Below are 27697 nucleotides of genomic sequence, written 5' to 3' on the forward strand. Positions count from 1 at the left end.
CTCCCGTTGCGGAGCACAGGCTCCGGTTGCACAGGCTCAGCGGCCATGGCTCACGGGCCCAGCCGCTCTGCGGCACGTGGGATCTTCCCGGACCGGGGCACGAACCCGTGTCCCCTGAATCCGCAGGCAGACTCTAAACCACTGCGCCACCAGGGGAGCCCCGGAATCTGGGTCTTTAACAAGTGTTACAGAAGACTCTTGAGGTGAGAAACCTCCTCTAGATATTAGCAGTATTTAAAAGGTGGCTTCAGATGAAAATTTCTCTTCCCCGACAATGTGTGTCTTCTCTTTTTTTTTTTTTTTTTGGTTTTTGGGGTTATCCCCAGCTGTGTATCTTCTCTTGACAAGAGGTAGAAATTACAGAATGTCCAGTTCAAAAACACTGATGTTCTGTACCCAGCACCTTGATGGATTTGGTCATTAATATGTCCTGTTCACGAGCAAATATTCCCATTGCCAAGTACAATTTTGGCAAAATCTCATTGCCAGGAAATATTTTGTTCTTACGTACATTTTATTAATATTATAAGCTGAAAAATAATTCATTTCCCACAGTAGTCAGGTTTGAGCTAAATGTAGTTAACATTAGAAGGGAAAGAGGTTTCAGCAGGGCAATTACCATTTAAGGCACAGAATTTCAACTCTGTTGCCAGGAAGACCCCTGTGAACTTCATCAGAGGTAGCCGCATGCTAATTACTTAAGGAGGAACCAAAGTCAAAGAACAAGGCCCTGGATGAAAACAGGTATTTACTAATGAGTGGGAGGACCTGTAAGAAAGCTTTGAGGAAAACATATTTCTAAAAAGGAGGCTGAGCCCTTTTCTGGTTCAGAAATGTGGGCAGCAAATCCTGAGAACTCCAAAAGCAAGCGATCATTTACTTAAAAATTCTTTTCATATGTTCCTTTTTGGAAACGTGTGGCTTTTTATTTTTGCCTCTGTACTTCAGGGGTCTTTCCTTTCAGTGGTGGGCCAGAAGGTACAGCAGTACCTCGCCCGCTGTGAAGTATATTCCGGTAAGTTTTAATGGGGATCTCTTAAAAGCTTTTCCTGAGGAGTCTCTTAGCCTCTCCAAGGAAGGCCACCATTGTTTGCCTCAGGTGTTCTGAAGAAGGCCTGCTGAGCTGGCCCTGGACCTTCCTTCTAGAATAAAAATGTTTCTGACAACAGCTGGGTAGCCTCAGAGGACCGAGAGGGGCAACTTGACAGACAATTCAGGATTGCTGTTGCCAATTCAATCTGTTTAAAGGGATTTTTGTGTTTTTCAAAATTTCCTCTACATCTGTAAAGTTAACTTGTGCTGGCCTGCCAGGCTGTCTGTGGAGGAGCCGGCTGAGGATGGAAACTTGGACTGAGGCAGGATGAGTTAACGGAGCTCACGTCGAATGCTACTGCGGGCCCAACTGAGCTGAGCTTCATTTTCCTAACGTCTTCTAAAATGGAATTGTATACATATGTGTGCGACTGGCATTCTGTCTCTTGGAAAGTACTCGGCTGCCAGTTTTTTGAAAGAAAACATGAAAAGGATAAAATCAATCTTGAGATTTTAAAAAGAATCTAGAACTGTGCACTTTTAGAAAACTGACCCCCCTGAATCATCCAACCACAGAATGTCAGAACATGTTATACCTCATTTTTCAAATGATGATGTTTTAATTTACGAAGCCATCGTAAAGTCAGCAGAGCAGAAGCCTTTAAAGATGCTTTCTTTTCCCCTGTTTGCGGTGGAGAGAGGTAGAGGTGAGGTTGAAAGCCATGTAACATTTTCACTGCCTTCAATGTTTGAATACATAGCTTTACAGACAATAATAAGTGTCTCTATTAGTTTGCTAGGGCTATTGTAACAAATTACCCCAGACTGAGTGGCTTAAGCAACCGAAATTTATTTTCTCACAGTTTCAGAGTCCAAGAACTTAGGACTTAGAAGTCCAAAGGACTTCCCTGGTGGTCCACTGGTAGAGAATCCGTCTTCCAATGCAGGGGACGCAGGTTCGATCCCTGGTTGGGGAACTAAGATCCCACATGCCCCAGGCAGCTAACCCCACGTGCCACAACTGCTGAGCTCGTGCACCTCAACGAGAGAGCCTGCGTGCTGCAAACTACAGAGCCCACACGCACTGGAGCCCGCGTGCCACAATTAGGGAAGAGAAAACCCGCATGCCACAGCTAGAGAGAAGCCTGCGCACCTCAATGAAAGGTCCCGCGTGCCACAAGTGAGACCCGACACAGCCAAAAAAAAAAAAAAAAAAAAAAAGGAACTTAGAAGTCCAAGATCAAGGTTTGTTTTCTTCTGAGGCCTCTGGGGCTTGTAGATGCCGCCTTCTTCCTTCTTCCTGTGTCCTCATACACATTCCTCTGTGCACTCACATGTCTACGTCCAAAATTATTTTCTTATAAAGACACCAGTCATATTGGATGAGGGCCCACCCGTAGGACCTCATTTTACCTTAATTACCTTGTTGAAGGCCATATCCAATACAGTCATGTTCTGAGATTCTTGGAATTGGTTTCAACATGTGAATTTGGGGGGACACAATTCAGGCTGTAACATTGTCCTTAAAACAAGTTTACAAACTGGGATCCATTCACAATGGCCCATAAGCACATAGGTCTACTGTTCTTTTCTCTGGGTTCTTCAGTTCCACTCCTTAACAGAGTACAGCCTCTTCTCTGCTCACTCCAACAATGCCACTTATTCAGTAGATACGACTTGAGTAAGAGGATGCACTGAAGGTGATTTTCAGCAATGGCAGTCAACCCGTGTCACTAGGCAGTGCCACTCAAGAAGTGAAGCATAGAATGTAAAGCGTATATAGGGTGAAATTGGTAGTCTATGTGAACATTATATTTCCACCATAATTGTGTAAGAAATAATTACCAGTATCTTGTGATCAGAACACCAACTTGATATGAGTAATGCTGACAGAAAAAAAAAGCTTATCAAGATTCTGATTCCAGTGTGGTCAGCAACTATATATGCGCTGCCTGACTGGTTTTATAATCTTCTTTGAGGTCCCCGGATGTGAGGCACTCTATATTGAGAAATGTTTTGTTGTCACTCCATATATACTTTTTCTTTTCTCAATTTGATTTTTCTTACTCTGTATGCTGTCATTGTCTTAGATGTGTTTGATGTCCAGCAGAGTGACATGTCTCCTCACAAAGAGCTGCTAAAAAATAGGAGGAAAATGGATAGGGATGCTAAAGAAAGATAGTATTTAAACACCTGTCAAAGTAAAACCAGAACAAGAATGTTCTCACCAGAAAATGTAGCAGCCCCATTGAGTCAGGTTGGTAATCCAAAGATGACTTCGTGTGTGACTAAACACATTTGTATTATATCCCATCACATTGCAAAACACCCAGAAGGCTTTCATTGATACCTTCCTATCTCCTATTAAATTTCACAGGACACTCTTTGCTGGGATGGACAGTTGGAGTGGACTTGCTCATTTTGTCACAAGTCACGAAGACAGTGCTTCAAAAGCACACTCACCTCCTTGAGGTTGAAAATTCCTTAATTTAAATGGAATAGGTGTCTCAATACATTGAAGTACACGAGTAAGATTTGGGTGCATCTGAATCTAGCAATCCTAGATCCTCTGTGAAAAGGATTTAAAATTCTCTACTAGCCTCAGAAATTATTTAATTTTTTTAAGGCATCTTCTGGACCAGGAGTTTCCTAGAAGTAAGTTACACCTTGAGATATCTGAGAAAAAGACAGAAAAAGCTGCACATAGGACCCAGTTCTTTCGGGCCTTGACCTGGATCCAGATAGTGATGGGGTGGCGGTGGGGCCATACAGGAACTCTTAGCCAAGCCTCCACACCCATTAGCTGTGACTGTCACTTTCGTCTTTTAAGGCATTTTGCAGATTAGAATCTGAACACTCAATCTAAGGAAGGTTCAAAGTCACAGAACACTGGTGCCCTTCCAAGTGAGAACACTTCACTTGGACCAAGACCCTGATATTTCAGATGCAAAGTTCAATATCCTAAAGCTTAGAAAATGAAGTCTTTATTATAAAGAGGAAGTAATGGGTCAGGATTTAATTAATAATTGCTTGTGGTCTTGCAATGCCAGTCCAACCTTATCTTTATTCCTGGAGACCTAATCCTAGGGTCGAAGAGAAAGGGCACAAGGTTCTGGTTAGATCTCAAAAAGGGAAGGGTGTAGAATAAACAGAGGCCTCCTTTGCAGTGATTTCTTCTCCAGTTCAGCGGCTAAGGAGTCCCAGTAAACAAGAGTCCTTCAGGACTTAGCTATCTGTGTTGAACTTAAAGGTGGCCTTAACTGCAAAGGATCTGAGGTTAAGAGTCACAAAACGGAACTGTTTTTCCTCTTTAGATTTTGACATTAGGCATATTTGGAAACAGGAGTAAAATGCAGTTTCCTGTGCTTGGCAGCTATAGCAAAAAGAAAAAAACCCAAAAAACAAAACTAAAAGGAACAAAAACTTGTAGCCCAACTAGATGTAGACAGTTCCATAACTGGATTTTAAACATGAATCACTGAGTATTTTATCAACCAAGTAAGCAATCAGTCTTTTGAATAAAATAGGTTTTTTTAAAGTACTTTTTTAATTTTTTGCAGGTTTAAGTGTAAAAACAAATTGTACAACTTCCCAGCGGGTGGGAAATAGAGCTGGGTCCAGTTCTAGCTACTGTCTCCCATTCTTGCAGGTGATGTTGACCTTCTTGCTTTGTGCCTTTCCTTAGTCCAGGGCATTTGTGCTAGAGAATAATGGGGCTGTCCCTTGAGCAATCGTTGGTCTCAGCAGCTCCCAGCAATTGTCTTGAGAACAGTGGAGAACAAGGTTAGCTCTATGTAGGAGTCTGCTTGCGGGGGTGTGTTTTCCTGGAGTCCTCTGGAAGACCAGGAAACTAGCAAATAGCTTTCAAAGAAATTTCTTTGCCCCCATTGCTACATATCAGAAATAATCCAATTCTATCATTTTTTCCCCTCCAAACCTTTTTTTTTTTTTTTTTTTTTTTTGCGGTACACGGGCCTCTCACCGCAGCGACCTCTCCCGTTGCGGAGCACAGGCTCCGGACGCGCAGGCTCAGCGGCCATGGCTCACGGGCCCAGCCGCTCCGCGGCATGTGGGATCTTCCCAGACCGGGGCACGAACCCGTGTCCCCTGCATCGGCAGGCGGACTCTCAACCACTGCGCCACCAGGGAAGCCCCCTCCAAACCTTTTAAGAGCCCCTTTTCCACTTACTTGCTTGAGCGGGGACTAGAAGTGGGAGGCATTGACCTTTCTTGAATATTGATGAGGCAGTATGACCCTTCACATATATTATCTCTGTTACCCTGGCAACGACCCGAATGGTAATTGTGTTATCCCATTCTACGGATGAGGCAGAGAGGACTTGCCCAAGATTACCAGCTAAGATGTGGAGGAAGAGCGTAATCAAGTCTTTCTGGCCCCAAAGCCCCTGTTTTTCCTCTGCAGTACTCACAGGTTTGCGTTTATACTTAAATGACTAATTATTTCTTTCTTTTAAAAATGTATTTAATTTATTTTAGTTTTGGCTGCATTGGGTCTTCGTTGCTGCGCGTGGGCTTTCTCTAATTGCGGTGAGCGGGGGCTGCTCTTCGTTGCTGTGTGCGGGCTTCTCATTGCGGTGGCTTCTCTTGTTGCGGAGCACGGGCGTTAGGCCCGCGGGCTTCGGTGGTTGTGGCTTGTGGGCTTAGTAGTTGGCGCTCGTGGGCTCTAGAGCGCAGGCTCAGTAGTTGTGGCACACGGGCTTAGCTGCTCCACAGCATGTGGGATCTTCCCAGGCCGTGGCTCGAACCCGTGTCCCCTGCACTGGCAGGCGGATTCTTAAACACTGTGCCACCAGGGAAGCCCCTAATTATTTCTTTTTTAAAAAGCGTGTACAGAGTGTTACCAGGGTGCCAAATAAACTAAAGAATTTAACAAAACAAAACATTTTCTTCTCTGGAAGTTTTCATATAGAGCAACGTAAGTGTCAACCATTTCTCCATTTGTGTTTTCCCCCCTTAAGATACCCGTATAACCATTTGTGTTTTCCCCCCTTAAGATACCGGTATAACAGGAGATACTTGATTCTCAATTGAAAGCTGAGGTAGGAGAGGTGATGTTTTCTGTTTGGATTGGAACAAAAACTTGCTGGTTGCCAGCCTTCGAGAATGATTCCTGGTAACTGGGCGTGTTACGTTATGTAGTCAGATACTTGCCGTCACGACCCGGGGCTGCTATGCAAAGGGCCTTGTAATTCTCCCAGTTTCTGATGTAGTTAGTGAATCAGAAGTCTGAAGTAGCAACACAGAGCTCAGTACCCCTAATATCGTTATGAAGGAATTTGGTTTCAGGTTAAAAACATGGGTTCATGGTTTTCTAGATGGTTTCCTAGTTTTCTGAGAGATTCAAATTCTCATGTGTAGTGCTTGAAAAGATTGGAAAAAACAAAAACAATTGGGATTTAGTTCCAATTTAGTTAGATAGCTTACCTTTCCTAGTTTCTTTACCATGAAAGTGAGTTGCCTCTCTGACTTCTGCTGTTAGGACTGAAGACAAATCTGAATGCCTGATGTGCTCAGTGTTCAGAGAAGGAAGAGGCGATGTCAGTGTGGTGTGTGTGGATAGGTAGCTTCTTTAAAAAATAATAATAATTTCACCACTGTGTGAAAAGAGAAAGTTCCTGAAAGATAATTTCACATCTGAAATATTCCAGCTGTTCTTTTCAGTGATTTGTCTTTGATGGTTGTCTTTTAAAATTAGTTAAAATTACATAGTAAGCAGCAATTGTTTGTTCACCTGAAAAGTTTGTCAACAATGTGTGTACCATTCTTCTGACTGTTACTCAACCTTCCTTGGCTTTGATGTTTTCTCAATTTCAAACTTCAGTGTCTGTTATATTATCTTTCAAAATATTTGGAATTCTGCAGGAAGGCACTGTTGGAAACAATTTCCTCTGTGTGAAAAATCTAAAGACCTGCTAAAATAAATCATGGCCTAGATAGGCCAGGCCTTGTAAATTATTGGCAAACACTTGTCCGTGACTTAGTTATTCATGCTGTAAATATTTATTAAGTACCTACTGTGGCTTATGCACTGGGTGGGGGGCACCACCAGGAATAAAGCCCCTTTGGTCCCTATCTTCATGGGACTGCTGACATAGCAGGGAGGACTATCCCCTTTTCTTCATACACTTACTCCTTGAAGAGGCAAGTTTTTTTCCCCTACTCACTTAATAAGAACCACAATTAGAAATAATTTTATGGCTTCTGGAAAAGTCGGTGAGTTGCAACTAGCTACTTCTGAAACTCAGTTATGGGCTTTTTTTCATCATTCTAGTACACATTCAACATTCCTTCAGGCCAGTATTGAAAATCTTAATAAAAATTATATCAGAAAAGAACTTTGGAATCAGCTGGTTGGCTTGATGGTGCCCTAATTGGATTCAGAGGCGTTCAGTGTGATGTTATACCCAAGTCCTGCTGGTACAACTCGTTCTCTGGAACGCTTGCTTGACACACATGTCATTTTCAAGAAAGAAACCAAAATAGAACATTTTGTTAAGTGGGACATGTTTAGTGACTATATTGGAGGAAAAAAAATTAAAGTTAACCCTAAAGGCATCACTACTGTAAAATTATTTTTTAAAAAAAACACTAATAGAATTCTGTCTCTCTCTCTCTCTCTTTGTCTCTCTCTCTGTCCCCCCCCCCTCCTCTCTAGAGAATTAGGTATACAAACTAAGGAATGTTAATCCTTTGCTTTTCAGTGACTTTTAAATGGTTTCCAGCTTAATTGAGACAGGGTGTTTCTACCTTTTAAGCAATGTTATGAAACTGGACTAAATCTCTGTAATGCACAGTTTTATCCTGAATTTTAACTCAGAACTTGGAGACCATTTCATGCCGTGCCTGCAGCCACCGCATCGCCTGTGCGCTCAGTACCTGCCGTTTTTCTACATTGGAATGGATGGTCGCCAGGATAATGTCAGCCCCCATCATAGACCATCAGCCTCCTTAAGGGCAGAGATCCATTACATTTTTGCTGTCATAGCGCCAGTGCATTACCTTGTCTATAATAGTTACTCAAGAAATTAATTATGGATGGATGACTCCATTCCACAGGAAGCAGAGTTTCCCACATCCTCATCTTTTGGTGGACTTCTCCTTCCTCCTCTTTCTCATTCCGTCTGAAACCTGCCTCTCTTTGGCAACTCTCCCCTGTCGCAAGAGGCTCAGTTTTCCTTCACCCCTTGCTGTTGACCTTCGATCCACTCCCGATCACCATTCCTGCCTGTTTTGCTTCCAGTATTGTGTGGATTCTTATTTGAAATACGTGCCATCCTGCTGAGTTTCTCTTACCATCTCTTTGCTGCTGTGATTTCCTGATTTCCTGGTGACTTCCTCACATGCACCACATTAGGTTCAGGCTTTGCTACTCCTCCCAAGCCTTGCGGTTATCCTGAGGGCATTCAGTTCCCACATGCTAGTCCCTTCTCTCTTGGATCTTCACTTTCTCCCTCCCTCCAGGCTCTTTCATCTCAGCCCATAAACATGCTTGAGCATCCCCCCACACCTCGTGAACGTAAAACAAATCAACTTTTTCCTTTACCTGCTGATTCCTAGTACAAAAGAAGTCCCAGGTTCTTGGAATTTAACAGAACATTTTCTTAACTGCTCTGGAAGTTTTCTTACAGAGCAACATAAATGTCAAGCATTTCTCCATTTGTGTTTTCCCCTCTTAAGATACCGGTATAACAGGAGATATTTGATTCTCAATTGAAAGTTGAGATAGGAGAGGTGATGTTTTCTATTCGGATTGGAACAAAAACTTGCTGGTTGCCAGCCTTCGAGAATGATTCCTGGTAACTGGGCGTGTTACGTTATGTAGTCAGATATTTGCCGTCACGACCCTGGGCTGCTATGCAAAGGGCCTTGTAATTCTCCCAGTTTCTGATGTAGTTAGTGAATCAGAAGTCTGAAGTAGCAACACAGAGCTCAGTACCCCTAATATCGTTATGAAGGAATTTGGTTTCAGGTTAAAAACATGGGTTCATGGTTTTCTAGATGGTTTCCTAGTTTTCTGAGAGATTCAAATTCTCATGTGTAGTGCTTGAAAAGATTGGAAAAAACAAAAACAATTGGGAAGTAGTTGCAATTGAGTTAGATGATTTACCTTTCCTAGTAAAGGCTACTACCTCCTTAATGGAATCAACCTTTAAGAGGTAAACTTAACTGTGCTTTGGTTTGAAAGACCACCCCAAATAACTTCTTTAACTTCAACTCTGATTCCTTGCTAATGTGCCAGTACTGTATTTCTGACTGTCTGCTGACATCTTCCCCTGAATGTTCACAGTGCCTGAGCTCAAGCCATAGGTCTTGTCTCCAAGTCTCCATCTCCTCTCTACATCCCACCACGTCCTCCGAGAGGCTCTGGCCATGAGCTGCCTGTGCCTTCTCCAGGCAGGTCCTCAGCCTCCTTACTTCCTCCTCAGTATCTCTTGGAGCCACTCATCATTTCCAGTCCATTTTCTCTCTTCCTGTCCAAGTTCAGATGCCTGGGTTGTCACAGTCACCTCGGAACTGAATGACAGAGATATAAACCTGAGTGCCCTGGGGACTCTGTATGACTAATTGACATAAATTCTGCCAGCTTTCTGCCTGCCATTGTATGAGCCTGTGGCTTGTATCTATCTCCTAGTGTCCCGAGTTCCATTGTATAAGGTTTCATTTCTGCCTTGGGGGGGTTAGTCCAGTTTTACATGTGGCCACCAGGCTCTTCACAGAGCTTGGTGTGACTGCCAGGGGCCTGCAAAGAGAGTTAGTCACATTATATGTAGACTCTCCTGGATCTTTTGACCCAAAGATATTGGTCCAGATTTAATGTGTTATTTTAATAATACTTCTGTTACCTTCCTCCTCTATGGGAAATTTTTCGTAATTTTGTTGGGGGCAGAATGTAACCACTCACTTCAAAATCGTGAAATTTCATTAGATTTGTTAAAAAAACGTTTTACTGACTTTAGCATATATTTTATTTATTTATGTTTATTTTTTGGCCGTACCACGCAGCATGTGAGATCTTAGTACCCGGACCAGGGATCGAACCCTCTCCCCCTGCAGTGGAAGCGCCAAGTCCTAACCACTGGACCACCAGGGAAGTCCCGAATTTCATTATATTTTATTTTACAATTTATATCTAAGGTCTGCCAGCTTCTTTCCTAAAGTTTCATCCCCATGTACACGCTCAGCATAAACTGAGTGGTCACCATCTTCACATAGAGGTGACATTCTCTCTCACTTGGTAGTCTGACCACTGGAGACGTGTCAACTTTTTCTTCCTTTCCACAAGCACAGCACACCCTCCATACACCAGGACCTGCTCCCCACCCCAGACTCTGAGGGTTGTTGGCTCAGGAAGGGAAGGAAGGTAGGAAGTTGGTTTGGTCCTTTCTCATTTCTCTGTAGCACACTTCTTGCTATTCCTAAACACAACCATCATATCTGTTCCTGGAACACTTTGCTTATAGCAATAACAGTGATATATGAAACTTAAAATGCTTTTGTTTATATTAAAGTTCATTTTCTATTTGCAGAGTGACCCTTTTCCTATTCAAGCCGAGTTCCTTCAAACCCTAAATACAAGTGACATTATTTAATCTTGTTAAATACCCTGTAGCAGGTCTCGGGGACATTGTTCATGTCGGTGCGCCAGGATGTCATACAGCTGCACAGACATGTTCCCTTCTGTAGGCCCCTCGTCCACAAGCCTAAACTCTGAAAGTCTCTGCAGTGTCTGCAAGACAGATGGAAGTCTTTAGTAGGTTTTCCCTTTGGGGGTTTAAAAATAATGGCTGCCTCTGTTAGAACAACAAGTCAAAAAACTGATGGTATCAAATTTCTACAATTAATCCTATGTTAGATAAGGATTCTGTGCAATCAATTGACTGTAGTCAATATAAGTGAAGAGGACACACTGCCTGCAACCAGCATGAACTTAACTGTGGTGACAGTGGGCGTTGTTTTGGAGAGTAAAACAGTATCTGCCCCATCTCGTTGGGTTAATCCAAAGAAGCAGTTGGGCATAGAATTGAATTATTATTCATTAGACTTTATGTCTTGCCTTCTCTTGAAATATAACCCAATTCCCACCCACAATCCCCTGACCCATCTTGTGCAAAAGGGATACTCAGGAGGCAGATGACTTGAGTTTAACCCTCTGACCAGCTGTGTGACCTTGGGTAAATTGCTTGGTCTCTCTGGACTTCAACTTCCTCATTTATAAAATGGAAATACTAATAGCACCTATTTTACAGGGTCGTGATGACAACAAGGCAGTAGTCATGAAGCACTTAGAACAGGTCTTAATGTGATGATGTAGGACTGTATCAATCGTATTGAGCCTCGCGATCATTTAACTTAGTCTTATAATTTCAGCCGTGAAATATTGGGGTCCTTGCTCAAGGTCACAGGGCCAGTTAAGTAGCAGAGTTGGGTCTGTGACTCAGTTCTCTTCTTGGCTTTACAGTAAACCATCACAACTGGATGGTTAAAACCCAGCACATTAACTGAGATTTATTGCCTGTCCTAATTGTGTGACATCTTCTTTGCTTTTTGCTATGCAGAGTCTTACTCCTCTTTTAGAGGTACTAGGAGGTGCTGCTGATTCACCATGAGTTTAACTATAATATTCCAATGAGGACAGCCTGAGAGAGTGGGGGGAAAAAAAACCCTGATCAGGAATCAGATGACCTAGACTATGTCTCTGCCACTAGTTAATTATTCGGAAAGCCACATAGCCTTCTTGGGTCTCAGTGTCCTCATATATAGGGCTTTAATATAGAGAGAGTAATGTAGAACTCCTGTGATAAACAGAGTTGTTCCTGTTTCTCTGAACCGCATTGCTCAGACTACTGCCTGCTGTAATATGCAGAATAAGACTAAACATAAAGCTGTCATTATTTACAGAAAATAAACTGCTTCACCATCATTAAGCTTGCTGAGGTGAGCTTCTAATTTAGCACGGCTTCAGGGCAACCTCAAAAAAATGGTGGAAAGGTAGAATAGCTTTCTCAGAAATCTAGTAAGGGGAAGGAGATGTTATTTACGTGTTCCAGGTAAAGAAAATGGAAATGATATCCTTTCTAAAAGCAAGAGCTGTGAAAAAGCTCATCATGTTCAAGTACTCTCCCATCTGAGGTCTTGCTGAGGTAGATGGCATATTTTTCGTTTTGTACCTAGGTAGCTTTGCTTTGAAATGCTCGTGTATTTAGATGAGTCTCACAGACACAATGTTCGGTGAAGGAAGACAGACGCAAAAGAGTATGTTGTATAATTGCGCTAAGTTGAAGTTCAAGAACAGGTAAAACAAATCAGTGGCAATGGAAGTCAAAACAGTGGTTATTTGGGGGCGTGGATGGAGAGGATGGTATTGACTGGGAAGGAACACAAGCAGGTTTTTTGGGCCTGGAAATGACCTAGACCTTGATCTGGATGGTGGTTGCATGTACAAAATCATTTGCTTGCTGTATGCATGTTATACCTCAAACATAATTTTGAAAAATCTTCATAGTGACAGTGGGAAATACTGATTTCATCCCAAGTCACTTTAGCTAACTTTTTTTTTTTTTTTGCGGTACACGGGCCTCTCACCGCAGCGGCCTCTCCCGTTGCGGAGCGCAGGCTCAGCGGCCATGGCTCACGGGCCCAGCCGCTCCGCGGCATGTGGGATCTTCCCGGACCGGGGCACGAACCCGTATCCCCTGCATCGGCAGGCGGATTCTCAACCACTGCGCCACCAGGGAATGCCCCCTTTAGCTAACTTTATCATTTCTTTCAAGTGACAGTGGAATGGAAATTGTCAACTTGGGAGGCAAATTATGGTCTAGTATATAATTAATTAGCTAGTGAATAAATATTAGTTTTCCTCCAGAGAAACTAAAATTCCTTCATTTTACTCTATTGCAGCAACGTTTTTCTATTCTTTTTTTTTCTAATAAAAAATTTTTTTTGAGGTCTAGTTTCAATCTATTAAAGTAAGGTCAGGTGCAGAAGGGAGCCACCTAGTCAATTACAATCCAGGTTTCACATGAGTCTCTTGACCTCTGCTCTTCTCACATACCCGGAAACGCTTGTGAAATTAACAACGACAACAAAGTCAAAAATATCTACAGATTTACTGCTGGTGACAAGTATGATGTGAGCAAGAAAGTCTATAGGTGATGCATGTAGAAAGGCAATTGGAGATACTTTTCTTTGAATTTAATTGCTTGTTTAATTCTCCTCTTTACTCTTGCTGCATTTCAAAAGATGGTGGCTAAACAATTTAAAATATATTTTTAGCCATGGTTATTACCTTAATGTTGATTATTTTTAAAAGGAACTATCAGCAGGTGAAAAGCAGTTTTCTTCTGCGTCATCTAAGATCTATTCTAACTCTAAAATTGTATTTTTCTCAGATTTTTAAAGTGTTATATACATTGATATATAGAAAGCTCAAAAATTCTCTAGCTCCTTTTTAAAAATTTCACATTTAACCATTTCACACATTCAAGGATAGGACTTTGTAAATTTTTTTTTCCTATAAATATGTCTCGTGTCTCTTACGAGCACAGCACTGTGATAATGAGAACATTTTTCTTGGCATTACTTTAAAAGGTCAGCCATCCTTAATTTGTTCACTTTCAAGGCATTCCCTCCTTGATTTCCCCCGGAAAGGCTACTCATCTTGGCCGTCCCAGTTCAAGTCTCCCCATTCCCTGTGAAATAGTCCCAAGCCACCCCAGCCAGAGTTCACTGTTCTCTCTGCTTTTGCCTTTATTCCAGCACCTCCCCAGTTGGCTGGCATCATTGACCACTGATCACGTCTGCTTCCCCCACCTTATCGTGAACTCTGTAAGAGGAGGAATCCTGTATTACAGTTTGCTGACTTAAAGCAGCCCTGCACTATGGTGGTTAAGAGGGCCAGCTCAGGAGACAGACAGACCTGACTTCTGATCCAAGCTCTCTGCTACCTGTTCGGTGTGTCACTTGAGGAAGATACCTATTTATTCATTATCTAGTCGTATATTTAGTCGATAAATATTTATTTAACCTTTCTCTATTATGAATATAAACACACACACACACACACACACACACACACACACGATGCCTCAGATACTGAATTAGATGCTTAGTCTCTGTGTATCTGAGTTACCTCATCTCAAAAATGGGACCAATAATGGTACTTATCTCAGAGCTATTGTAAGAATTAGCATGAGCTAATGCAGGTAAAGTCCTTAACACAGTGCCTGGCACACAGTAAATACTCAATAAATAATAGTGATGATTAATTCTGCTCTTAATAAAGTGCTTGTGAATTTCCACTTTCAGGAAAGAATGAAACCCAGGATGGGTCAGTGACTAGTCCATGGTTGGGTCTACTCATCAAACCTCTCACACCAGTGTGAGCTGTGGGATTTCTGTTCTGGAATTATACCACTCTTCTCCCATGCCCATGAGTTCAGGGAAAAAATGGATAAGCCAGAAAAGCTATCCTCCATTGTCATGAAATAAATTTCAGTCTTTTAAATTTACTTTTGATTCCCAAATAGAAGTGTATTGTTGAAAATAATTGAGCTTCAGTGATTTAAAAATAAAGTCCAAGTAACTTAAAACATTTTTATTCCCAGATGTGTCATTCTATGTTAGCAGCACATGCTACTAGTACCGCACGCACGCGTGCGTTGGAGACTGCCACTGTCTGTGTGGTCCCACAGTAACTGTGATCAGTAGTAACTGGGCCCATTGTCTACTCTTTTGCAAGATATTAGATACCACTTACCTTATTGGGATCCATCCATCATGTAATACAAAGTGTTGAAACAGCAATTTGATGACCTGTAAATATTCTCTTAGTGATAAAATACTGGGAGTTGAAAGCATTTAATAAAGGGAGATTTTGGAGGGAAAAATGGGCAATTCTAAAACATACTACTTCCTAAAACTTAGAGCAGAAATCTTTACTGTTGATAAATGCCACCACCCCTGAGGTCTCTCTACAACTGATATCATGTCCCCTAGGAATCCCCTAAGTCCTCATCCTCTCCTTGCTAGTTAATCCACATTTTAAAAAAATGAACCCCTTATTTTAGAATAGTTCTAGATGTGCAGAAAAATTGCAAAGACAGTACAGAGAGTTCTCATATACCTCCAGCTTAGTTTCTCCTGTTGTTCATCTCTTAAATGAGTAGAATACATTTGTACATTTGTTACAACCAAGGAAGGAGTTTTGGTGCATTATTATTGACTAAACTCCACAGTTTGTTAGGATTTCACTAGTTTTTCCCTAAGATCCTTTTTGTTGTTGTTCCAGGCTTCCATCCAGGATACCACTTTACATTTGTTCATAATGTCTCCTTAGCCTCCTCTGGTCTGGGACAATTTCTCAAACTTCCCTTGTTTTAATGACCTTGAGGTGTGTTTACTGGTCAGGTATTTTGTAAATGTCCCTCAGTTTGGTTTGTCTAATGCTTTTCTTATGGTTACAGTGGGGTTATAGGTTTCAACATCTGATTCTCATCCATCATATCAAGGGTCCATGCTCTCAACATGACTTATCACTGATCAAGTTAACAGCCATCATTTGGTAGAGGTAGCGTTTATCCGGTTTCTCCACCGTGAAGTCCCTTTTCCCCCACCTTTCCATGCCGAAGTCTTTTTTTTTTTTTTAATTGTATATATTTATTTTTGGCCGCACTGCACGGCCTTTGGGATTTTAGTTCCCTGACCAGGGATCGAACCCAGGCCCTCGGCAGTGAAAGCGTGGAGTCCCAACCACTGGACCTCGAGGGAATTCCCTATACCGAAGTCTTTTGAAAGAAGTCATCATGTATAGCCCACATTTCAGGGGTGGGGAGTTAAGATTCACCTTCTTGAGAGTGGAGTATTAATATAAATTAATTGTGATTCTTCTGTACAGACTTTTCTGTTATCCCACATTTATTTATTTATTCAGTATGGACTCACGGATATTTATTTTATACTTTGAATTATTATCTAATACTACACTGTTTATTTTATTGCTCAAGTTCTTCCGTCTTTGGCCTGTGGGACTCTCTTAGTTGGCTCCTGTGTGACTTTGACATTCTCTCATCAGAATGTTTTTTCAGTGCTTGTTTACTTTCTGGCACTATAAGATGCTCCAAGCTCATCTAGTATTGTCCTTGCTCCAACCCTAGAAGCAGCCATTTCTGGAAAAAGTTGTGATTCCTTTTATTGGAGAGTGCTATTAGAAACCAAGACCTGAGTGCTCACGGGGGTGTCATTGCTTCTAGCCCCTCAGAATGAACAGGAAGTACATGTGTGTATACTGAGCCATGTATATACACATACCTATTACCTATCTGTCATCTATCTATCTATCTCCTTTCTCTCTCTCTTGCCAAAACAGGGGTTCATACTGATGCCTCCAACTCTAATTCAGTGCCACATGGATCATTCTAGCTTCCCCCTTGCTTATCTGTAACCTTCCTTTCCAAGACTGACAAATCTGGCTCCTAACATCCACCGTCTATTTGTTGCATCCAGTTTACAAGTATACCAGTTTCAGAATTAACTCCTAATGCCACGTAATGCCACACATTTTTATTCTTCTGTTCCTTTTCACTTCCCTTCCACTGGTCATTCATCCTACCCCCGAAAGGAAGAGATTTGATCCAACCCAATGTAAATGCTGATTAGCAAGAGAGTAAAGCTCTCCTTTAGACGACTCAAGACAAGGATAGCCACTTGGCTTCCCTAATCCAATCTCGTCTGTGACGGCTCATAGCATCCATTCCCTCTGACCTTGTTGTCTACTTGGTTCTGTGCCCAGAACTGGTTGTATGCCCCTCTCTGACAGCATGTTTTCTAAGTTACTGTTTTGTGAGAGAGAGGCCTCATGTAAGGGTAGGAAATAAAGTTAAATCTTCCCTAAGTGCAGCCCTAATGTTTCTTTGCCATGTGTTCTGTGGCCTTTAAAGAGGAAGGTGACAGAATTATAGTGGAAACATAAAAACTGTAATAGAAATAAAATATATATAGTGATATTATTACATAAGCATAATAACTTACAAAGGCACAAAGAAAATAGCCTAGAAGCCATATATTAAGGAAATAAACTTTGGTTTGCTTGTTTTCTTACTTCTTTTCAGTACTTGATTTTTAAAAATAAATTTATTTATTTTTGGCTACGTTGGGTCTTCAGCACACGGGCTTTCTCTAGTTGCAGCGAGCGGGGGCTACTCTTCGTTGCGATGTGCAGGCTTCTCATTGTGGCTTCTCTTATTGTAGAGCATGGGCTCTAGGCGCATGGGCTTCAGTAGTTGTGGCATGCAGGCCCAGTAGTTGTGGCTCGTGGCCTGTAGAGTGCAGGCTGAGTAGTTGTGGCACATGGGCATAGTTGCTCCGCGGCATGTGGGATCGTCCCGGAGCAGGGATTGAACCCGTGTCCCCTGCATTGGCAGGCGGATTCTTAACCACTTTGCCACCAGGGAAGTCCCTGAGTTCTTGATTTTTAAATGTCAGATGTTTTTGTACGATGCCCCTTTAATAGGTACATTCTTTGGTCCAATAAAATCACTATGAGTAGTACTGTAGGCATATACTTAGTACAGCAGAGTATTGTCAACACTTTTTTTTTTTAACCACATATGAGTTTGCTATGTTTTTGTTATTACTGGGCTTCAAAAATGTATTCTCATTAACCTTCAGATATGTAAGGATAGGGACTTCCCTTGTGGCACAGTGGTTAAGAATCCACATGCCAGTGCAGGGAAGTCGGGTTCGAGCCCTGGTCCGGGAAGATCCCACATGCCGCGGAGCAGCTAAGCCTGTGCGCCACAACTACTGAGCCTGCGCTTTAGAGTCTGTGAGCCACAACTAGTGAAGCCCACATACCTAGAGCCCATGCTTCGCAACAAGAGAAGCCGCTGCCACGAGAAGCCCGTGCACCGCAACGAGGAGGAGCCCCCGCTCGCAGCAACTAGAGAAAGCCCGCGTGCAGCAACGAAGACCCAAAGCAGCCAAAAAAATTTAAAAATTTAAAGAAAAAAAAGATATGTAAGGATATTTAGGGGACAGTTGAGGCCATCTTTGACACCGTTTTTTTTTTTTTTTCAGAGTGGCTATCACTTTCTTTAGAATCAGTACAGGGAATTCTTTTATTGAGGTTTGTTTTTTTTTTTTGTGGTATGCGGGCCTCTCACTGTTGTGGCCTCTCCCGTTGCGGAGCACAGGCTCCAGACGCGCAGGCTCAGCGGCCATGGCTCACGGGCTTGGTTGCTCCGCGGCACGTGGGATCTTCCCGGACCAGGGCACGAACCCGTATCTCCTGCATCGGCAGGCGGATTCTCAACCACTGCGCCACCAGGGAAGCCCTGAGGTTCTTTTCTAAATGATCTTTCACCTACGAATTTTGTGAGGTGGAGTGCTCTGCCGCATTTGTCTCACTTTCTCAGTGACTGAAATAATTGTGTGGAGAAAACCCCAAAATGAATATCTAGACTATTAGAGAACTATTGAACATTATAAAAATACTGTAAACTCGTATTAAATAGGATTAATTTTTCTAAGAATCCTTGTCATTCAGTTCTCATATCTCAAAGAAAAGACTCTCCAAGTCTGTAATTTAATTTATATGATAATTATCTAGCTTCATTTATTTTTGGCTTCTGTGGTCACAGTAGCACTGGGATTGTCTAATTGATAAATTTCTGTTTAAATGAAAAGTAAAATCTTCATGTATTTTCTAGATCTTACTGGTTGGTGGTGCAGGGAAATCCTGTTAGGAATGAGCTTACTTTGGTGGGAAGATAGACTGAACTGTGTCGTTTAAAATGTCTACATTTGGGGCTTCCCTGGTGGCGCAGTGGTCGAGAGTCCGCCTGCCGATGCAGGGGACACGGGTTCGTGCCCCGGTCCGGGAAGATCCCACGTGCCGCGGAGCGGCTGGGCCCGTGAGCCATGGCCGCTGAGCCTGCGCGTCCGGAGCCTGTGCTCCGCAACGGGAGAGGCCGCGGCAGTGAGAGGCCCGCGTACCGCAAAAATAAAATAAAATAAAATAAAATGTCTACATATGGACAGCTAATGACTGTTTTTAAAAATATTTAAATAATATTTACTTGGCTCAATATTCTGTGATAACCTAAGTGGGAAAAGACTTTGAAAAAGAATGGATACTTGTATGGGTATAACTGAATCCCGTTGCTGTACACCTGTAACTAACACATCATTGTTAATCAACTGCACTCCAATATAAAATTAAAAGTAAAGGAACTTATTTACAAAAACGGAAGTAGAGTCACAGATGTAGAAAACAAACGTATGGTTACCAGGAGATAAGGAAGGGGGCATAAACTGGGAGATGGGGATTGACATATACACACTATATAAAATAGATAACTAATTAGGCCCTACTGTACAGCACAGGGAACTCTACTCAATACTGTGTAATGGCCTATATGGGAAAAGAATCTAAGAAAGAGTGGATATATGTGTATGTATAACTGATTCACTTTGCTGTACAGAAGAAACTAATACAATATTGTAAGTCAACTGTACTCCAATAAAAAATTTTAAAGAAATAATTAAAAGTTAAATAAATTTTATTAATCTCCTCCTCAAGGAGATTTTAAATTAATTAATTAATTAAATTAAATATTTTTAAATGTTGATTTCCAGTGTGAAAAAGAAAGTCCTGCTGAATGACAGGTCACTCTTCATAACATGTAAGTGGATCAAAGTAAACATTTAACACAGGAAAATCAGGGACTTCCCTCGTGGTCCAGTGGTTAAGACTCCGCGCTTCCACTTCAGGGAGCACAGGTTTGATCCTGGGTTGGGGAACTAAGATCCTGCAGGCCGAGTGGCGTGGCCCAAAAATAATAATAATAAATAAATAAAAAGATGGATGTTAAAAAAAAAATACAAATAAAACAGGGAAATCAGACTTTCATCTGGGCTTTACCTGGCAATTTGTTCTTATCTGTGTGTAAATGCCAAATTCACTAGATTTGTTGTGAAAAAATGTTTCAAAAGTTTCAAAGTGACTTGAATGGTAAATTGGTCCAAAAGAAAAATAATAGAATTATCAATGGTCCTGGCAGTATCGTAGGTGTTTGGAGGAAAGAAGGGAGTAAATATTCTGTTTATACTACTCCAAATCAGGTGGCAGTCCCCTTCATGTTCATGATTTACAAGAAGTACAGTGGCAGTGTGGCCACCTGTGCCGACATATGGTTCCTAATTGCAAGTGTGGTTTACTGTAATAGCCCCCAAATTACAAACTTACGGGTGGATTCATTCAATCAGGAAAAAGGTATTTGTGTGCGTGTTCTGCTGTGGTCATTGGCACTGGCCCAGCCCCTTCCGGAGTAGAGATAAAGACTAAAACTGTAAATGCAAAATAAAGAAAGGTATGGCAGTTAATGTCTTATGTAGCTATGAATTTAACGTGAGGGCTTTCATTTTTCAACTACCTCATTCAGTCTCCCCATCTGTCACCTTCTGTCACCTAAGGAATATTTAATTTTTGTTTTCGTTTGTTTTTGTCTTCAGGAGAAAAAAATAGACTATTCCTTAGTGGTTCAGATCAAAAGCAGAATTTTGACGGAGTGTCAGGGAACCGGATATGTGGGTTGAGAGAAAATGAGAACTAAATGTGTGTCTTTAGCCACGGAGGTGAATTTGAGATGGTAACTTTAGTTTCCATGTTTGTAATAGTCAGTCCTTTTATATTTCACAGCATTTACATTGTTCAAAATTGAGCCTTCAGTGTAAAGTCTCAGTGGAGAAGAAATACCATATGGTCAGTTTCTCCCTAGGTTTGCCCCTAGTTTAAGGAAGGCAGTTGGACAGGAGTGGAAGTAGAGTAAATAAGGATTTTACTTTTTAACTCTGGCTTAGCTTCCCAATTAGTCCTTCTCATCTCTGCCTGCTGCACTGTGGCCAACGTGGCTGGGCTAAAGTAGGGTTAGGAACCATTTACAGAAGAATCAGTCACTGCCGAACTTGCATTTCTGCCTGAAATTAGAGTGGGCTTTATGGGTGGGAAGACAGGATTTATCATTCTTGTTTGGAAGGAGAACTTATAAGGATTAAGGTATTGGCATTGTATTGACGGTCTTTTTTCATTCAGTTTAAGATTTTCCTGGTTCTTCGTATGTCAAGTGATTTTTGATTGAAACTTAAGACATTTTTTGTATTATATTATGAGACTGTAAATGTTATGGAAACCTTTTGTTTTAACTGGCTTTGACGCCTCTCCAGCAGGGGAAGCGAGGGGTGCCACCTCATTACTGCCAGGCGGAGGTAAAAACCCAGGTTCTCCCTTCATCCTCTGTTGATATCTGGCGGCAGAAATGGGAGGAAGGGTCTTCATTACTCTCGGGCACGGTTCAATTTCCAGATCCCCATGTGGTCTCTACTGACACCATAGTGGGTGGGGGTGGTCTTGTTCCCACTGGGCAGTGGTTTGGTGTGACCCCAATACTGGCGGGAAAGGAGAAGAAAAGATACCTCATTACTGGGTATGGGTGGAAGACCAGGTTCCCACGTGGTCTCCACTGACACTGTAGAGGATGCTTCATAACAGCTGGCGCACAGGAAGGTCCTGGCTCCCTACTTGGTCCTCTCTGATGCCACTCTGATAGGGGTTTGGGGGCTACTCATTAGAGGGTAGAAGTCTAGTCTACCCACTCAGCCTTTCTTGGCTTGGATGGCCATAGTTTCTCTGTGGTGTTTGGCTGGAGTGGAGCAGTTATTGTCTAAAAGTTTTCTGTCTTGCTAGGCTGTCCCTTTCCTGCTCCTTCAGCTAGAGAGAGCAGGCTTTTGTTGAGGCTTTTTTGGTCTGTGCCTATTGGTGTTTTCAGGTTCAGCTGCAAGTCTGGAATACATGACACTAAAGGAAAACCCAGGGATCTTACCTCCATGTTGTTTCTTAAGTCCTGAGGTCCCAAGCTGGCCTACTTTCTTTTCACCTTATATAGTCTTTTCATATTTCTTTTATATATAGCATTCAGGGGTTTTTTTAGTTGTATGTAGCAGGAGAAGTAGGAAAAAGTAAGTCTACTCCATTTTCCTAGAAGCAGAGGTTATTGCCATTCAATTTTTGTTTTGTTTTTCCCAATATTTTATTGTGAAAGTTTTGGAGATGGAAGACTTATGCAATTAATAACCACACACCCACCACCTAGATTCAACACTTAACAGTTTGCTATATTTTACTATATTGTAAATTTCTCCATCTCCATTCCATCTATCCATCAATTTATTATCTTTGATGGACATCAGTACACTTCATCCCTAAACACGTCAGCATGCATGCCATTAATTGGACCTCACTACTTCTTTATGTTTTTTTTAACGGTAGATTTTACATAAAGTAAAATGCACAATATCATAAATACCATTTAATGCATTTTGTTTAATCCATCCTTTATTGAGATAATATCCATCACCCCAGGAAAATCCCTCAAGCCTCTTCTCAATTAATTCCCACCTCCATTTCACTCCAAGAAGCAACTACTGTTCTGGTTTTCTTTCTTTCTTCTTCTTTTTTCTGTTTTCCCATAAATTCATTTTGCCTTTTTTAGAACTTCATATAAATAGAACCACACAGTATGTACTCTTTTGTGTGTTGCTGTTTTTTTCCAACACAGTGTTTTTGAGATACATTGACATTGTTTGTAGGTATCAATGGCTCCTTTTCTTTAAATTGCTGAGTGCTACTTCATTGCATGAAAAATACCATAGTTATCCATTCTTCAGTCGCTTCCCATTTTTTGCCATTAAAATTTAAGCACCATAAGTTAGCAGCATCTTCTTTCTGTTATGAACATAGTGTAAGGCAACTTAAGGTCTGGGGCCTTTCTTCTGATTGATGAAATGATTGAGGCACATAAAGATATGTTCTATTACCTACGACATCCATATTTTCCACGTACTTTTTGTCATTCGTGATAGTTATCAGTTTATTTGAAGCTAAAAACTTTTTGTAACAGAAGCAAAAGATAGTTTTAGTAGTAAAATTTAGAGTTTAGCTTCTTGGCACTAGATTTTATTTTGTGAAGGAAAAAAACCTGGTTTTAACTACACCATAACCGTCATTTTCATTACTGAGAATGCCAAACTAATCTCTGGAGGAACATCCTGTTTCACTTAGAATACTCTATTTCTGCACAAAATATTGACGTAGTTGTTGCAGATGGATTCAGCTGTTTCGCAGACCTTTATTTATCTGGCCTTACCTTTTATGTAGGTCTCTTGTTTCTTTTCTGTTTCCTCAAAAATGATTATCTAAGGGGACTGTAATTTCTGAATGATTGATTTATTGATTGATATTAGAGGAGCTCTACTGGCAGGGAAATGGGGCAAAATAAATTTATGTGAGATTCCAATTAAAGTGGGCATGCTTACTTTGAACAGTGCAGGAAGACATAGATGATGTTGTTTCAAACTTTTATTACAGCTTTTCTCTGACTTGACTTTCTTTATACAGTTGACGGACTGGACAAAGCTTCTATAGCAAACTCAGATGGCCCAACAGCAGGCTCCCAAACACCTCCCTTCAAGAGAAAGGGGAAACTCTCCACCATTGGTAAAATCTTTAAGCCTTGGAAATGGAGGAAAAAGAAGACCAGTGACAAATTTAGAGAAACATCAGCAGGTAGGAACATCATAATTTTGTTGGAAGATAAATTGTTAAATTTTCCAAAAGGTAAAAAATTATATCTTGCAGGGATTTTTTTTTTCAGAGAAAAAATTAATCTATATTTGAAATGAAATTATTTCATTTATGGGTGAAACAACTTAGGGTTCTGATCTGCCTTCTTTTTCTACTCACTTTGGCTTTCTAACAGTCTTGTTTTTAAATATGTACTTGTAAATTCACATAAAAAATTAATGTGTAGGGAGAGGGAGGTGAAATGGAAAATTAGAAGTGGAAATGTTATTTGTCAGTATTGTAGCTGGAAGTATCCATTTATACACACACATACGAACACTCTATTAATAATCTATCTGTCTACTTAGTTCCAGTAACACGATCCTATTTGTCAATGAAGAATTCTTTAAATGTCTTTTAAATGTATTTGTTCTGTGGGCAAAATTTAAATGGCTGTATGAAGGAAAAGTGTTGCTATATTTGTTCATTTTAAATTTCCATCATGTCCTTAGGACAAATAAATGGTCTGTGTCCTGGAGGAGTCATAACCCTAATGGTGTGAAAACTTTTTACTGTTATTTTATTTTGTGGATTTGTTAAACCTTAACAATTACATTATTTAGTACCCTTCATATGGACTTATGGAGGAAGTTGGCCTTAAATCTCAGGCCAGAGTTAAGCCTGATTTAAGCAAATGTCCAGTATCAGGGTATTGTTTAAGGTGGAAAGGCGTTTATCTCTTGGTGTAAGTTTAGCTTTCTCCACGTTTGTTGTCTAAAATAATCCCTTCATCAGAATTCCTCACTGCACCAGAAACTAACATTGTCTGTGTATGTACAGGATCACAGAGCATATCTCACCGGTCTGTGCTGAGATAAGAGTTGGCCTTTAGTTCTAGTGCTGTGACATAAAAAGGAAAACACCATCAATAGCACAAGGGTGTAGGATAGAGACACCAGGGCTTCCTAAAGAAAATTGTCTCTGCTGCTTTTGCAGCTGTATCATTTCTTTGAGCATTTCATATTTAAAAAGAAGTAATGATACTATTTCTGGGATTTGTTTCAAAATGATCCTGGAGGAGAGGGGAGTATAGATGAAAGAAGATCAGTCACAAGTTGGTCATTGTTTAAACTGGGAGCTGGATATATGGGGTTCATTATTCTCATATCTCTACTTGTAGGTACTGGAAAGTTTTTGCAATAAAAAGATAGGCAAAGACAAAAGACTTGGCTTAGGAGCAAATAATGATAGTTTGCTTATTGAATCCTCTTTAGTTCCTAACTGGCTTCTTGGGTTAGGAGCAGTGGGAAGGGATAAACAGTGCTGTGCTGAGGGAGGACCTGGGTTCTAGTTGTGTCCTTGCCACCAAGGTACCGTGTGACCTTGAGCAAGTCAGATCAGAGTTGAATGAACTGAATTCTAATGTGCTTTCAGTTCCAGATTCTGTTGTGGATCCTTGACTCCTTCTTTTATCTTATCTCATATTTATTGAGGATAGCCTAGCAATCTTTGTACTCTGTTTCCTTTTCAAATTCACACAAGATTTTATATAAGTTGAGCTCCAAGAAGTTATTTATGGGTACTATATTTCTAGCTCCTAAAGACTACTGAACCACATTAAAAACCTGAGAAAGTTATTAGATGTCTCATTAGATTGTTTTTTGTTTTTTGTCTTTGCACCAAAATTGTGACATAACAGAATAAAGACAAGCCAAGTGGATGTGTTAACAATTCATTGTGAATTTTTCTGCTACATTTACTTGCATCATTTCTTTTTAAACCCATGTTATTACTAATGTTTTATTTGAATTTCATAAGATGTTATCAAGTGTCCCAGGTACTTTACTGTCAGTATATATATTTTTTAAAATTCAATTTCTGCTGAGTTTTATGGAATGTATTAGTAAAGCTTAAAATAAACGGAGGAACAAAGTGGTGTCACATGTTTTTTTCACATTGAGGAAAGGTGTCACATCTAGAGGAAAACTGTTGCATTTGGAAATAACCAAGAGAAGAAGGGTGTTTTCTTCTCTAATACATTGTCTCAAACAGTGAAATCTAGGGGTTTGGGTATGACCAAGGCCAGCTCCATCAAAGAACAGCTTAGGCAAGATGCATAATATTTGGGGATATGAAAGAATATGAATTTCTTCCAAGAAGAGTAACTCTTCTTCGTTTGTCCTTCTCCTCAGCTCTTGGCTTTATAGTCGTATGGACATGAATCTTACTGTGTTCTATTACACAGTGATTAATACCACTTTTCCTAGTCTGGGTGTCTGTTGTAGGAATTTTTAATTGATGGTAAATAGGATGCAACACTGATTTATTAATGCCACTGTAATAAATGCCATTGTTCTCACATGTTCATGGTGGTGGAAGTTAAGAGAAGTCCTGTGTTCTCTCTGCTTGCTTGTCCTTGAGTCAACTAGATTTTGAAAGGCTGTCTTGTCCTATAAGTCTGGCTGGGCTTATGCCCCGACTTCAAGTTCTCTGGCCTTGTTTTAAAGCAGAAAGTTACCTGTATCTTCAGCTCTGTTTAGGATGGTCCATGGGCTATTGGGTTCTAGGCAGAGTAGTCTTTTCTATTTACTTTCCCTTGGTGATTCTTTTCTTTGGTTTTCATCTCCGAGTGAAAGGGTCCTTCTTTGGTTCCACCTAAGCTCCATCCCTTCCCTAACTTTAGAACTCAAAATCTCATTTAGGGCTTCCCTGGTGGCGCAGCGGTTGAGAGTCCGCCTGCCGATGCAGGGGACGTGGGTTCGTGCCCCGGTCCGGGAGGATCCCACATGCCACGGAGCGGCTGGGCCCGTGAGCCATGGCCGCTGAGCCTGCGCGTCCAGAGCCTGTGCTCCGCAAAGGGAGAGGCCAAAACAGTGAGAGGCCCGCGTACTGCAAAAAAAAAAAAAAAAAAAAAAAAAAATCTCATTTACACTTTTTTTTCCTACATAATCATTTCTTCCCCTTTTTTGGAGGGTGGTGGTGGTGGTGGTGGTGGGTAGGTAGTGGTGGCCGAGGTGCCTCCCTTTGGGTCTCTACATATGCTTTCATCTCCCCAAAGCTGACAATACAAACAGGCTGTTCCTCTGACTTCTACATGGGCGGTTACAACTAAGACCAAAGGTCTTAAAAATCTGCCCTGTGTCTGCTGCTTCCACTTCCCTCCTGCACGCTCATCTCTTTCCTTCTGCCCCTGCATCCAGCACTCCGCTGAGGGGCCTGCAAGCCTCCCAATCCGGACATTTAGTTTTATTCTCTCGTTTTCATCCATCTCAGTCTCTACAAGATATGCCACTGCTGTTGTGTCCTTCCTTGTTTTACAAAATAGCTCTTACTTGATTTACACAAGGTGTCATTATCTTGGTTGTCTTTGACTTTTCTTTCTCTTTTGTCCCCTCTCTTCCCCTTCCCATTTCCCCTAAACCCGTGCAAGAGAGGTTTGCTACCTGTCTCAGCCCTTCTCTTTTTGTGAACGCGCCCTTCCGCATCCTCCTTCCTTCTCAGTGCCCACGTCTCTCAAACCCAGGCATATCTCCCCGAGCACCTCATGGGCAGGAGTGCCTGAGGGCTGTGTGGTAACTCAAAAGCCATTCTTATGGTCTACGTAGATCTACATTGAAAACGTGGTACATGCCAGGGACTGCTTAATTTGCTTCTGGGTGTCAATTTTTTAATTAAAACGATCAGAATTTTATAGTGAGAATTTTAAGAAACTTGCATCAGATTTTGCTTTCACACAGTGAGGGGAGACATTCAATTAGGTTGGACTGTAAGCCTGCAGAGTTAGACAGAGAAGTCTTCACAATGAGAGGTTACAGTGTCTACAAGCGGAAGAATTGCTGTGAATACGTGCTGTGTGTCCCCCGGTTTAGAAGACAGGGTCTGTAGACCTATGACCACACGCAGTTCTTCCTCAGACCACTGAGTGACTGGGCAGGTGACTGGAGTAGCAACCATCGAATTCCACCCCTCCCTAAAGGTTTCACAGGCTTTAAACAGGATGTGAGATACCGACATTGATCTTTTACAAGA

The 27697-nt window shown here is 41.3% G+C and overlaps 1 protein-coding gene across 19 annotated transcripts in view; it reads left to right on the plus strand.

Moving 5' to 3' along the window:
* PHACTR2 (phosphatase and actin regulator 2) overlaps window positions 1–27697 on the plus strand; it is a 254793-nt gene that overhangs the window by 136451 nt on the left and 90645 nt on the right. For 18 of the 19 annotated variants that reach the window (XM_067010933.1, XM_067010940.1, XM_067010932.1 and 15 more), the window contains exon 2: window positions 23504–23671. The exons of the other annotated variant lie outside the window; for it this stretch is intronic. In XM_067010933.1, the coding sequence (XP_066867034.1) occupies window positions 23504–23671 (168 nt within the window). The remainder of the gene's footprint in view (window positions 1–23503; window positions 23672–27697) is intronic. 19 annotated transcript variants of the gene reach the window in all.

Source organism: Kogia breviceps, chromosome 13 (assembly GCF_026419965.1).
Source record: "Kogia breviceps isolate mKogBre1 chromosome 13, mKogBre1 haplotype 1, whole genome shotgun sequence".
Classification (NCBI taxonomy): domain Eukaryota; kingdom Metazoa; phylum Chordata; class Mammalia; order Artiodactyla; family Physeteridae; genus Kogia; species Kogia breviceps.